Source organism: Oryx dammah, unplaced genomic scaffold, assembly GCF_014754425.2.
Source record: "Oryx dammah isolate SB20612 unplaced genomic scaffold, SCBI_Odam_1.1 HiC_scaffold_15, whole genome shotgun sequence".
NCBI lineage: Eukaryota > Metazoa > Chordata > Mammalia > Artiodactyla > Bovidae > Oryx > Oryx dammah.
The window spans coordinates 43,405,546-43,420,236 of NW_024070199.1; the positions used below are offsets into that span (position 1 = coordinate 43,405,546).

A 14,691-nucleotide genomic window follows, 5' to 3' on the forward strand; every position below is an offset into this window, starting at 1 on the left:
CCTATCCCCCCAGTCCTCCCACCTCCCCAGCCCACCAGGCCCTGGCAACCGCCGTGCTACTTTCTGTCCCTGTGAATTTGGCCATTCTAGGTTGGAGCTGTCCTGTTTCTTAAAAGCCCGTCTCTGTTTTGCTGTTGGGCCACCTGTTTTCACTGTCAACAAAATGTTTGGACAGCCAGAGCTACAAGAGTTCAGGGGAGGATAAGATCTTTGGGACGGTTGGTCAGGGAAGGCTGCCTGGAGGAGGAAGAAGGGGGAGGAGGAGAGGAAGCCTGTACCCACTTCCCTGAGAGGTGGAGAGGCAGTGGTGTGGTGCGTGGGTGACTCAGGGATGCTTGACCCTGGTGGCCTGCCCTTTGGTTTACGACAGCCACTCAGCAGCACCAACCTTTGTCCCCAAGGGAGCTCCTATCAGCTGGGTGGGGGCACCAGGCCATCTCAGAAGGCCAGTGGCTCGCTGAAGGGTGAAGCGGTCCCACTCCTGCAGCCTCCAGAACCATGGGGACGGGGCTACGTAGTCAGTCCTTGCGAGGACCACGGCCCTCCTACGGCAAGCTCCAGGAGCCCTGGGGAAGGCCCACGGAAGGCCGACTGCGCCGGGCACTGAGCCTCAGGCAGGGCCGTGAGAAGTCCCGGTCCTCAGTTGGAGGCCCAGAATGGCTGGACACCCCCAGTCAGGAACGGCTGCCCGGGAGCCTGGGGGACACGGAGCAGCTGATCCAAGCGGAGCAAGAAGGCAGCCAGAGGTGGCTGCGGCAGTATCAGCAGGTTTGGCTGAGGGCTGGTGGGTGGAGGGATGCGACAGGGAGGGGCAAGATCCCAAGCAGAGGGACCCAGGGAAGCAAAGGCTCAGAGGCAGAAATGGATGGGGCTATAGACCAAGAAGACAGAGAGCTGTTGGGGCAGGGGCTGCAGAGAGAGGTATTCCAGAGGAGCCTGAAGGTATTTGGGATTTATCCCGCGGGCACTGGGGAGTCAGGGATGGTTTTGGAGCTGATGGGTGATATAGTCAAAGCTGTTCTGAGATGACCAGTCTGTCAGTGTGTTGGACGGTGGATTTTGCTGGAGGCAAGAGATAAGTCAGTACAGTTTCCCCAGGGTTACATCTCGTGGTCCCTTCTCCCCCCAGAAAAGAGAAGATCAGGACCCCCTGGGTGGGTGCTGCCTTCCCGGAGAAAGGGTGCCTAGCGAAGGGGCTTCTGTCTCTGGGGTCTACCACCCCCTCCTGGCTGTAGGTGGAACAGCATCTGAAGCCCACCCCTCAGTGGAGGGACCTGGGCTCTGATCGCAACCCCTCTGTCTTCCAGAAGATCAGGAGAAGGTGGGAGAGCTTTGTCACCAGCTTCCCCAACGTGACCCTGAGCCGGTCAGCCTCCCCACAGCCCCCGCTGGGCACCACCAGCTAAGGAGGCCATGAGCGGTGGGGACCTCGCTGCCCCCGGATGAGACGGCACGCCTGCTGCAACTCTCCGTGGCCCTCTGGACTGTGAATGGGGTGACCGCCTCTCTGTGGACTGTTCCCGCCTTCCCTAGTGGCGCGCCCAGGTCTCTGCCACCAGGACAGAGCTCGGTGAAGCCAGACCCACGGCTGAGCGGCTCTGGCACATTGCCTGGTCACTGGGCCATGCCCAACCCACCCTTCTCAGCGGCTGCCAGTGGCTCACCTCCCCGACAGTGAGCCCATCCCCAGGGCAAGGACCACGTCTGGCCTGTGTCTTGTCGCGTGTTGTCGCTCTCCTCACAGTCTCCCAATGAAGGAAATCCCTCCCTGCTCGACAGAGGGGAGAACTAAGGCCCAGAGGGGGAAGGGATTGCTGCCGTTGGCATCTCCGGCCGCACCCACACCCAATGCCCAACACTGCGTTGAACACAGGAATAAAGGTTGCCGAGCTGAAGTAAATGATTTTCCTGCTGACGAACTGGCCCCCAGTGCTCTCCCAACCCCTTGGGGGCAGGTGGTGTCCAGAGCTTCCCAGACAGTGAAGCAGAAGCCCTGGGGGTGGGGCTGGTGGGGGAGGGGTGGGTCTCCAGGAGGCTGGGCCTCACCTGCCGCTTGTCTTAACCTGATTCTCCCTGTGCTGACCTCAGGCCAGCTTTGGAGGGCCGAGATCTCGCCAGCTCCCTGTCTTTGTGCTCACCCCCGAAGCAGGGCTCACCTTGAGGATCAGAGAGGGCAAGGGGCCCACTCAGGGCCACACCGAGGGGAGGGTCTGACCCCAAAGGGCCTGAGCTCCTTGAGAGACACTGGTACTTCCTGTGGGGTCCCTGGGGCTCTCCCAGATCAAGCAGATCCAAGGTCCAAGGTGAGGGAGCAGCTGTAAGCAGCCTGGGTGTGTTCTGGGGTGGAGGGGGCACCTGAGGGCCCAAGAGACAGAGGGGAGGCTTCATTGTTCCCCAGAGCCTGGAACCCTGCAGGGTCATTCAGGAACAAGACCGGTCCTGGCAAAATTTTGTCCCAGAGAGTCTCGCCCTTCCAGACCAAGCCTCCAAGCTCTCCGTCTTTCCTCATCAGCCAGCCTGATGCAGAGCATCCAATGGGACCCCAGCCAAGGCTCGGGGTGGCAGGTGGCACTGAAGTAGAGCCCCCCTTACCACTCATTTGGACCGTGATATGAATGCAAAATAAACCTTCATTGGGTTAAGCCACTGATTTGAAGACCACCTGTTACAGTCATGCCTATTAGCATCCCCTGGAAACTCGGAGAAGGCAGGACTATTCACTCACCGCCAACAGCTACACCTTATTGTAGGTCTCATGAAGCAGTTGTTGGATTATGAAACGAAGACCTGGAGGATGGGTAGGAGTGAGCCCGGCCAAGAGAGGACATGAGTGTTTCCATGGAGGAAGGGGGCTGGGCGAAGGCCTCACGGTCAGCGGGAACGCAGTGCATCTGGAGGTGCCGACCATGTGAATGGGCCAGGGCACAGCAGGTGCCCTTGGCTTCGGCTCTACACGTATTTACAGCAAGTGGTCTCCCTCCATGGCAACCCATTCCAGTATTCTTGCCAGGAAAACTCCCCAGACAGAAGAGCCTGGCAGGCTGTGGTCCATGGGGTCAGGCATGATTGAGCAACCCACTCCCATCTCCCCATCTCCCTGTCTCCCCTGATGTACCAGGCCTTGCCCATCCTGGTTTCATCAGCACAGAAGGCTTCACTATCATGGGCTGGGCAGGCCATTGGCAAGCAGACCCCAGAGGACATTGCCCACATCATGGGTATTTGTGGCGTGATGTGACTCCCCACGGAGCCCTCCCGACATGGGCAGTCATTGTGGCCCAAGCAGAGAGGGGACTCCAGAAGGGCAGAAGCCCCAGGGGCTCCGAGTCTATCCACCCTCAGGCCAGCATCTGCCCAAAGATCAAAGAAAGTCGTCCTCACCGGGGGACTTTCCTGGTGGCCCAGTGCATTGTAAGCTGATGTGGGTTCAGTCCCTTGTCTGGGAACTAAGATCCCACAAGCCTTGGAGCAGCTAAGTCCACTCGCCATAACAAAAGATCTTGCACAATGCAACAAAGACTGGAGGCAGTCAAACAATTTTTTTAAATAAAAATTTAAAAAAATATACAATATGGAAATTTTACATGGGAAAAAAATAAAAGACATCCTTGTTGAGTCAATTTCATGCTCCTTTGTTCTGTTCCCACTGCCCCCAGAGGGCAGAGCCTTCAGGCCTCTCCCATGCTCACAGGGGTCTCAGAGCCTGAGCCCGGAACTGGAGGGGTCTGATTCCTTCACCTCTATGCCCAGCTCCATTCCCTTTCCTGTTCAACATCCCTGTCACACACAGACTCTCTCTGCCTGCTCCCAGAACTGGAAGGCTCCCTGCTTGTCAAACTCTGCTCTCTCCATGTGACCTCTGCCCTCAAGGGGCTCACAGTCCTGCGGCAGAGGGAAACAGACAGACGACCGGCTGCTCTGCTTCCAAGCAGAGCTGAGTAAGTGTTCCCTGGGCTGGGTGGTGAGGCAGATTGAGCAGGAGGCCCTGATTCCTGAACCAGTGTGAAGGGCTCTGGGCTTGGCCGGATGTCTCCCCCTCAGCTTCCTGAGGCCTGCAGCCACACTAGATGGGAGGAGGCTGCAAGCAGGCAGGAAAAATTACCTTTCAGTGAAAATGGGGCGGCCACTGCACTAAAGGGGAATGCAGGGAACACTGTATCCCCAGGCACCTCTCAGAGCAAGGGCAGCGAATTCAGGCTGGAAAGGCCCTCGGGCACACAGATATCCAGGCTGTTAACCTTACAGATGAGGAAACCGAGGGCACCCCACAGCAAACTGGAGGCCAGACTTAGGCTCCCCTCTAGAACTCCCAGGCAGGAATTCTGCACCCACCTGCCGTTTGTGCTCCAAACCCCCTTCGTCAGGGTCTCCAAACTCAGCGTGTTCAGCCAGTCAGGGGGCCAGGGAAGGCCCAAGCCTTGGTGTCAAACCTGGGACCCAAGCCCCTATCCAGCAACTAACTTCCTCTGTAACCTTACTCCAGTCCTCCTCTGGCCTTGATTTTCTCCTCTGCAAAATGGGGATGATGATCTCTGTGCATTTCCTTGGGCTAAATGGCAGGTGAGGTGGCAAGTGTGCAAAATCTTTGCAAACTGAAGTGTGTGGTGTCCTGAGAGGGAATGCCAGCATCACCCTCCTCCTCAGCACCCTCATCGTCAGGCTGAGAGCAAAGCGTGTAAACGCTCTGTGGCTAAATGCCCGAGTTCTGCCACTTGCTAGCGGTGTGACCTTGGGCAAGTAGCTTAACCTCTCTGTGCTTTGGTTTCCTCATCTGTTCCACAGAAATAATAACGGTCCCGCCTCACCCAAGTTAATGCATTAAAGTACTTGAGGCAGGTAGCCCTCGGTTCTTAGTAGCAAGTTCCAGGACATTCTTCCAGTGTGACCCTTGGCAGGTCCCTTTTCTGAGCCTCAGCAGTCTCCTCTGGAAAATGAGGATGCTAATAATAGCACCTGGCTCAAGGTGTCTTGGGGATGAGATGGGTCAGAGCACACACACCCTGAGCCCAGGGCCAGGCATGGAAGCACCCTCTCCATGAGAGTCCACGGAGCCTGGTGTGTCCTCAGCTCACCTTGGCTGAGATGGACCTTGGCAGGCCTGCCGGCGTCAGGATCCAGGAACGTGGGCCCGACCGCAGACCAGACGGCCGCCCTGGGGCCTCCCAGGAGGTGGGCTCTCCTTTAGCGCCAGGGCTGAGATGGGCGTGGGAGGAGGCCCTGTCTCCTTACACACTGCACCCCACCCGCTACTGTGGCTGTTGCTGAACCCTTCCTGCCCCCACCCACCGCCAGGCTGTGGCTCCCAGCTCTGAGCACCAGGGATAAGCGATCCATTCAACCAACACTCAGCAAGGCTCACTCGGAGCCCTGCTCCCGCAAGGACGTCAGAGAGGATGACATGCATCGCCCTCCACGCCCCCCGGGGTAACAGTCGGCAGTGATCCAGCACTCCAGAGCCAGCTAGGGAGCAGAAATGCCCAGAGAAGGGCGAGGTTAGCTGTTGGAAAGTGGGCATCAGAGCCGGCTTCCTGAGTAGGGGACAGAAGAGCTGAGTGTGGTTCACCCCCGTGGAGGGTTGGACAGGGCATGCCAGGAAGAGGGAACAGCACATGTGAGGCATCGAGACCTGGGCCAGATGGAGCCTTTGGAGATCAAGGCATGACTCAGTTTTGCTGGGGAGAAAAAGGGGAGTCGGGGAAGTGAGAACAGACAGACAAGGGAGAGGGCTCAAAGGACCTGGCATGGCACTTCACCTGAGGAGCCCCAGGGAGCTGCGACAGGCTTCTCAGGAGAGGAGAGGAGATAACATAGAGACATTCCCCCGCAATCCTGGGAGGATGGGGAGGAGAGCAGACCAAATATTCCCAAATTACAGCTTAGAATCTCAGGGGTATTGGAGAGAGGGAGGTGGTTCAGACATGGACAGTATTGACACAGTCAACACAATGTAACCAGGACTTACCCGGGAGTCCAGTGGCTACAGCTCGGCGCTCCCAAAGCAGGGGGCCTGGATTTTAGGGAATTAGATGCCTACAAGCCATAACTAAGAGTTCGCATGCCGAAACTAAAGATTCTGCAGGCTGCAACGAAGATCGAAGGTTCCATGTGCTGCAACCAAAGACCCCGCAGCACAGCCAAATCAAGAAAATGTTACAAAATAAAAACAGTGTAATCAATGCATATCTAACCACAGTTCGCACTCTAACTCTATTAGGAGGGTGGTTGAGGGGTGATCAAGAAGGGCTCCTCTTCCATTGTAGAAAGCCCATGGGTGATGTCTACACTTGAAAAACCAAGAAACTTCCAGGAAAGCATGTTATCTAGAAATCCAGAGATCAATCCCAGAGGAAACACCTACTCGAGCTGAAGCTGTGTGTGTGTATGTGGGAGGGGGTCGGGGGTGGAGTGGGAGAAAGCAAAGGAATGCTCGTGTCCTCACAGGCGTGTTGTTCGGTCACTCAGTCGTGTCCAACTCTTTGTGACCCCAAGGACTGCGGCATGACAAGCTTCCCTGTGCTTCACCATCTCCCAGAGTTTGCTCAAACTCATGCCCATTGAGTCAGTGATGCTATCTAACCATTTCATCCTCTGCCGCCCTCTTCTCAATCTTTCCCAGCATCAGGGTCTTTTCCAATGAGTTGACTCTGCATCAGATGACCAAAGGATTGGAGCTTCAACTTCAGCATCAGTCCTTCCAATGAATATTCAGGGTTGATCTCCTTGCTGTCCAAGGGACTCTCAAGAGTCTTCTCCAGCACCACAGTTCAAAAGCATCAATTCTTCAGCGCTCAGCCTTCTTTATAGTCCAACTCTCTTCATAAATATAGACTTCTATTTTCTGAACTAAGTACATTTATTGCTTCAATAATAAAAAAAAATGAAATAAATGAAAAAATACATTTAATGTAGATTTCTCTTTTGACCACAGATTGAACCTGAGCCCTCAGCAGTGAAAGCTCAGAGTCCTAACTATTGGACTGCCAGGGAATTCCCTAAAATCACTTTAAAAAGTAACACAGGACAATTGGCAAATTTGGAGTATGGTCAAGATACTAGATAATAGAATGCCATCTTTGTAACATTCCCTGAATTTAATGGTGTGGCATAAGAAATATATATTTGGTCTCTGTCCCTATTTCTTGGCACAGAGCTCCTAAAACCCTAGGAATTTCCTGAGTGACAGAGGTGTTAGGAGCATCTTTTGTTATTTTTCATAAGCCCTTTTCAACCAGATTCTTTACCACTGAGCCACTTGGGAAGTCCCATATTCACTTTATTTGGATACTAATTCAAACTATACAGAAAGAAAAGATTTATGAAGCATCTGGAACTTTGAATATTAACCAAATGTTTAATGACATTAGAGAACAATTCCTTTTTTGGCGGTGAAAATGATACTATAGTTATACTGATAAAAGACTTTCCATCAAAATGATACTATAGTTATACTGATAAAAGACTTTCCATCTTTAAGATTACTCTTACCTTTTGTGGATAAAATGATACATTACTTACTTTAAAGGTGAGGGAAGTGGACAGGAATGAAGATGAAGATGAAGCAAGATCAGCCCTGAGCTGCTAATTGTGAATCGGGGTGACAGAGACTGGGTGAGGGTGGGCGTTCTGCTTAATTCTGTATATTTCAAGAGTCTTCGTAGTCAAGTTTTTGAAAAGCAGTCCTCTGTGTAAGTGGTGACCACATGGAGATGGTTAACGTACCTGAACAGCTCTGGACCCCAATTCACCCACCGGGATGCGAGGCTGGGGGCACGGTGCTAGTGACAGCCTGGTAGATGACTCTCAAAGGGGCTATGCTGGTGACAAAGACGCTGTTGTCCAAGATGTTTGGGGAGACTCTGTTCCCAAGTGTTTCATCAAATGTAAACGTTGAAAAATGTATCCAAAGCAGGATGTGACTGTTAGCTACTCTGCTATTGTTGATGATGATGGTGATGCCCGCGGTACAGGCTGGGTACAGGCTTCCCCTCCCCAACATAGTGGAAGACACATGCTACTTTCCACTAGGACCGAGACCCTGAACCTGACACCAGGAGGAGCAGGAGAGAAGGGCCGGATGTGTGGAGCTCCAGACCATCCTGGCCAAGGCAGGAGGGACCACTTATCTCTGTATATTTGGAAACCTGTGGGCGGTGTTTATTTGCTGGGAAGTCTGGGTCCCTTCCGCTGGGGGAAGCCAAGGAACACAAACTGGAGGTGGGTCTGGAGCTGGCAGCGTGGGGTGGGCGGAGGCCAGGGCAGGTCGTGGTGGGTGAGAAACAGTCGCAGACTCGGCGGGGTCGGAAATGGCTCAGGTGGTGTGGGAGGGCCTGGGCAGTGCCACCAACTTGCTGTGTGGACTCAGATAAACGTCCCCCCTTGGGACTTCAGCTTCTACATCTAAGCAGTTCTGTGCAGGGTCAGACAGACCAGGTAGGAATCCTGGTTTTGCCACTTGCTCGCTCTGGTGTGGTCTTCCCAGCTGGCACTAGTGGCAAAGAACCCCCTCACCAAGGCAGGAGACGCCTGAGACAAGGGTTCCATCCCTGGGTTGGGAAGATCCCCTGGAGGAGGGCATGGCAATCCAGTGGGGCTCATTGCAGGGATGATTCTGCTTTCTTATCCATGAAATGGAGACAATAAGGGGGCCAGCATGACAGTTTGTCCTCAGAAATTGGGGAGGTGACCTGCAGAAGCTCTTGGGATGGGCTGAGTGCTCCAGGAACGCTTGCTACATAACTATAGGCACCGTAAGCACAGTTCACAAACAAGAGTGTGTTCAGTCTCTCAGTTGTGTCTGGCTGTTTGTGACTCCATGGACTGTAACCCACCAGGGTCCTCTGTCCATGGGATTCTCCAGGTGAGAATACTGGAGTGGGTTGCCATTGTCTACTCCAGGGGATCGTCCCAGCCCAGGGATCTGACCTCTCCTGCACTGGCAGGTGGGTTCTTTACCTCTAGGGCTACAACAGATGCCACAGGAGATGTGGAAATAAAAAGTAACTTGACAGTGGAGAAGCCTGCCCAATACCATGTCATCCTCTCACCTGTCACACATGGTGCCCAGTGTTGATGAGAGTAGGGGTACACGTGGTGCTGGTAGGAGTATAAATTGGTGCAAGCTTTGGAGTAGGCAATTGGGCTGTAACTTTTTATTTATTTATTTATTTGGCTGCACTGGAGCTTCATTGCAGAGTGAGAACTCTTCTCTGCAGTACACATGCTCTCTACTTGCAGCACACACATTTACTTGAGACATGTGGGATCTTAGTTTTCTGACCAAGGATTGAACCTGGGCCCCCTTCACTGGAAGCACAGTCTCAACCGCTGGACCACCAGGGAAGTCCCTCGGGCTATAACTTTTAAAATAAAAATGCTGGTGTCCAGTGGGTTCACTGTAACACTATTTGTAATAACGAAACTTAAGAATAAATTTGACCCTTCAATAGGAGACTATGGTGCACCCATACACTGGAATATTCTGCAATAAAGAAAAAGTGTGAGAATTTCCCTGGTGGTCCAATGGTTAAGACTCTTCACTTCTAGTGCAGGGGGCTTGGGTTGGATCCCTGGTCAGAGAACTAAGATCCCACATGCCGCAACTAAGAACCCAGCGCAGCCAGACAAATAAATAAATGTTTGTTTGTTTGTTTGTTTAAGAAAAAGCATGAAGTAGACCAATTGCACATTGAGTGTAACAGTCACTGTACCAACACTGCATAGCTCATCGCATATTTGACTCTCTTAAATGTCATCTTCACAACTCTGGGTTAATTATTATGTTATTCCCATTTTACAGATGAGAAAATTGAGTCACAGAGAGATTAAGTAACTTCTTCAAGGTAACACTTGAGGAAATAGCAGAATGAGGATTTGCATCCAAGCAAGCTGGCTCTAAATGACAAATATAACAGCAGAATATATATGTACAGTCACAAATCTCTGTGCATAAGTGCATGTGTGCATGCTAACTCATTTCAGTTATGTCTGACTCTTTGCAACCCCAGGGACTGTAGCCTGCCAGGCTCCTCTGTCTGTGGGATTCTCCAGGCAAGAATCCTGGAGTGGGCTGCCACACCCTCCTCCAGGGATGGAAGCCGCGTCTCTTACATCTTCTGCACTGGCAGGCACTAGAGCCACGTGGGAAGCCTGTGCATATATGTATATGCAAACGCATAAACAAACACTTGATGGAGAGACCTACCTTCAGACAGCAGCCTGGGGGATGGGGCGAGGGAGGGACCCACTCCATCTGTGTTAGAATGTATTTTGATCCTGCAGTTGTTTTTGTTTTCCTTTTCATAAAGCTCTTCCCTTCCCCCTCCCCACCACCTCCGCACTGACCTCTGGAATTGGCTCCTTGGCACCAATTCCTGGGGGGTTTGGGGGAGGGAGGCTGGTGCAGAGGAACAAAGAAATCCTTGATCAGCTTTGGGTTTCAAATTAGACTTTACAAAACTCACAACAGAAATAATACAAGCCTCTCCCCAAAGGGGCTTTCTATTGTGGAGCTTTCTGTGGGAGAAGAGGTTTGTTGAGAAAAGAAGGGCTTCAGGCCTTGGAGGACTCACAGTAAAGTTTTCTGCAGTGGGAAAGGGGCATGAGGGTGTTCCACGTGCCCAGCAGGTAGAAAGAGCAGACCTAGGGGCCCAAGACAGGCCCCAACCCACACACACCTCCGTTGCTGCCCACCTCCCCAGCACCTGCCCCCCATCCCCGCCCCCCAGGAGAGCTGTGAGGCCTCAGGTGAAACCAGGGGGCTCCCCAGGTGGTGCAAGTGGTAAAGAACCCACCTGCCAATGCAGAAGACGTAAGAAACTCAGGTTGGACCCTTGGGTCGGGAAGATCCCCTGAGGGAGGGCCTGGCAACCCACTCCAGTATTCTTGCCTGGAGAATTCCATGGACAGAGGAGCCTGGCGGGCTGCAGTCCATAGGATCTCAAAGAATCAGACATGACTGAAGCCATTTAGCACGCACACAGGCACAAGACCAGCAAGGAGGTTGGCCTGAGCCCCTGGACCCCTTGACAGAGGCCTGGTCAGGCCCTGGTCAGCGGCAGCTAACAGGAGACAGCGGCCGAGGTCCAGGAGCTGAGGGGCAAGCCTCCCTCAAGTGGAGAGAGAAGCGTGCAAGTGGGGACCTGGCCTGCTTTTCCTGGCTCTGGAGCCGTCCCCAAACCCAGAGCTTTGCTCTGCCCGGGTGTAAGCAGATAGGCTAGAGGGTCCCCAGGGAAAGAGAACCAGTCATGGCTTTCTTGACAGAAGAGAAGCCAATTTTGGCCTAAGCCATTTTGCAATGTAAACCTGGCCACAGTGCTTGCCCTTGAGCAGCTCTCAGTAATTACTGATCTTGCGGGAACCAAGGAATGCAGAAACGGAGGAAAAGCAGTCAAAGCAGTCAAGAAACAACAGTTCAGCGATAAAAGGGTCCCAGTTCCTTCCTGAGGGCTACACAGAACAACCTGACCCTGACCTCAGGCGCCTTGGGCCTGCAGCGGCTTGGAGAGGGACTTGGGTTTCCAGCCAGAGACTGGGGCCAGGTGGTGGCAGTGTGAACGCCAGATCCCAGCCTCTAGGCCAGTGGTCAGTGACAAAGATCCTGGCCCTGCGGCTTTGCAGGAAAAAATCCCCGCAAAGATGGAAAGTAGTGAAACAAGTGAAGTATTTGTTATAAGGAAAAAAGTACAGTACGTGTGTATAGACACACACAGACTCAGGGAGAGAGAGTTGCTGAGTCACGCCTTCATGGCAGTTTGAACTACTTTTATGAGATATTTCTTCCCGGTTTCTTTTGGCCAATAATTTTGATTTGCCTGGTTCACAGTCCATACTTGGTATAACTCAGGATCCTCCCATGGTGCACAGGCATCTCTTAGCCAAGATGGATTCTACCGAAGAGGCCTGTGGGTAGCCTGGCATTAGTTAACATCACTGCCCTTTGACCCCCAAGGAGTCTTTCCGTGCATGTGTGGTCGGGGAGTTCTCCTGACTTCAGGAATGAAAAATATGTGGTCTGGGCAGGGGATAGCCTCCTGTCTTAATTCTGCTATTCTCATCTTGGAGTTTCAATCCACAGGGAATGAGCCTTCAATCCCTTTACATGGGGGATGGGAGGCATCTGTCTCCTTCCTCAATATATACTACTGTATAGCACAGGGAACTATATACAATATCCTGTGATAAGCCACGCTGAAAAAGAATATATAAAAGACTGTGTGTTTATTTTGTAAAACTGAACCACTTTGCTGTACAGCAGAAATTAACACAATATTGTAGATCAATCATACTTTAATCAAAACAAAAAAGAAAGAGAAGCAACACTCTGATATACATCTTCGAGTTGTGAACTACACACTAATACCCCAGACACCAGACTGGTGGGAATCTAAAGAATGATGACATTGACCTTCCAACAGTCAACTAAGGCTTGGACTCTGTCAACCTTTGCCTTAATTCTGTATTGAATTCTCCTCTATTCAAATGCATTCGTGAATAAGCATATGCCTTTCAAGCCCTCTTCATGAATATGCATATATGCTTAGCTTACAACTTCCCTGATTTTGCTGTTCAGGGAGATAGTGCTTTGGAAAAGATCTCTCGCGTTCTCCTCATTTGGTGCAAGTGATAAATCCTTCCTTCTCCTGATCTTTGGCTTGGCTGTGTCTTTTGACTCAATCCCCGCCAAGAGGCAAACTTGGTTTTCAGGAAACACTAGAAGTGGAAAAGAAGAGGAAAAAGGCAGGGGGAGAAACTGGCTTATTACCCGTCAGTGGTTCTTAAAATTCAGTGAGTCACACAAGACTAGAAACAAATAAAACAACACAGAAATGCATAGAAAATAGAAACAGGATAGAAAATATCAGAGAGTATCAAATCAGGTTTTATCTTATGAAACTTTTGCTCTTGATTATTGATCCAATGCTGCACGGGGTTCCAAAGTGCAATGAGTTTCCTACTGTTGACCAAGGTCAAAGATAGTAGAGAAACTTTCTCAAAGATGACAAAATCTAAGTATATATGGAAAGTGCCCAGTGGTAAACGTGACACTATTGGGGATTTTGCTGCTATTGATCAGAATTGTGAGCTAGGGAACTGAGTTCAGTTATTGCAGGGTTTTTTTGTACCAATTTTCAACTGGTATGAATTTTCCAAATTCCAATTTTCAAATCTTTTTAAAAATATATATTTATTTAACCCTACAAGGGTGTCTTAGTTGAGGCAGATGAGATCTTCAAGCTTCATTGCAGCGTGTAGGATCTTCAGTTGCAGCTGGCAAACTCTTAGTTGCAGCATGCAGGATCTAGTTCCCTGACCAGGGATCAAACCTGGGGCCCCTGCATTGGGATCTGCATTGTGAAGTCCTAGCCACTGAAGTCCCTTCAAATCTTAAACTACAGCCATTTGTTTGATTTTTGTACAGGGAGGATTTGATTTTATGTCTTCCTTAATTAAGAAAAAATAATGCATCTATTTCTTAAAGGCTATCATGACTGGAAATAAAAAGAAAAAAGGACCGAAGTCTGTAGATTATCTGGGGTTTTGACTGATTGAGTTTTTTAAAAGACACATGATTGAGAAGCCAAAAGATCAGTCTCTCATCTGACCTAGAAGTGGCCAACTCCCTCTCCATTCCAGCACGTGATCTTTCCTACACACCTCCTGGGTACAGTCAGAAAGGATCTGGGGGAAAACCATCCAAGGTGACAGGCCTAAGCCTTGCATTCAGTGGAGCTTATCATTTATTGTACCTGCTCTGTGACAACCTGTGCAAGGCACCAGGGTGAAGATGATGACAAGAGTCCCTGTCATTGCAAAGACACCTGATAGGGACTGATAGGGACTGAAAGTATTGACCACTGTGACGCGAGATGGTAGGAACTACAATGGGGTCTGAACTCCAATCAGATGGGGTCTGAACTCCAATCAGATGCCAGCCATGGGGACCGAGGGAGGTGGGCAGAAGTAGCATGCAAGGAGAGGAGGGCTCTCAGCACATTCTGAAGGTTGAGCATGAGTTAGGCAAGTAGGAGAGCACCATCCAGGCAGTTGACTAAGTCCCTGAAGAGTGTGTGTGCCCCCCTACCTGGTGGAGGAGACTGACTCCACCTTCCTCCAGGCCGGGGGAGTCCCCTAGCCCTAAAGGGTGGTAACAGACAAGATCAGGAGTAGGCTGAAAATAAAGGGACTTTCCTGGAGATCCAGTGGGTAAGACTCCACACTTCTAATGCAGGGGGCATGGGTGCCATCCCTGGTTGGGGAACTAAGAGCCCACTTGGTAGGGCCAAAAAAGGAGTAGACTGGGTAGGGCCCAGTGCTGTCCCGGGGTGAGGAATCCAAGAGAAGGTGGGCCATCACTCAGGAGGAAAGCCAGAGCCAACTCCAAGGGACAGTGTCACCAAGCAGGTCCAAGGAACAGGCATAAGGCTGTGCTCAGGCCAAGTGGCCAGGACGCAAGAAGCTCAGTGTTAGACGTGTCAGAAGGTTGTGTTAGAAAACTGGGTCTCCCAACAAGTCGTATGTGGAAGCTCTAACCCCCAATGTGACTATATTCGGAGGTAACTAAGGTTCAATGAGGTGGACCCTAATCCAAGAGGCTGGAAACCTTCAATACAGTAGCTAATATTTAATATCTATTTATTTATTTGGTGTGGGGCCCTAAATGGGAAACCTTAAAATAAAGAAGGGCTAGCTTTG

General features: G+C 51.4%; 1 protein-coding gene across 1 annotated transcript; it reads left to right on the plus strand.

Annotated features, from left to right (window-relative positions):
• Positions 1–270: 270 nt before the first annotated feature.
• On the plus strand, positions 271–2,623 carry CUNH11orf86 (chromosome unknown C11orf86 homolog). The gene is made up of 2 exons (XM_040256423.1): positions 271–768; positions 1,308–2,623. Exons 1-2 carry the CDS (start codon positions 499–501, stop codon positions 1,404–1,406), a joined length of 369 nt encoding a protein of 122 aa, XP_040112357.1. The 5' UTR covers positions 271–498; the 3' UTR covers positions 1,407–2,623.
• Positions 2,624–14,691: the final 12,068 nt, after the last annotated feature.

Bases quoted from the DNA above. Each gene is read 5' to 3' on its own strand.
- CUNH11orf86 (XM_040256423.1), top strand. From the start codon at position 499: ATGGGGACGGGGCTACGTAGTCAGTCCTTGCGAGGACCACGGCCCTCC. The intron at 769-1,307 runs GTTTGGCTGAGG...TCTGTCTTCCAG, and splicing joins GGCTGCGGCAGTATCAGCAG to AAGATCAGGAGAAGGTGGGA.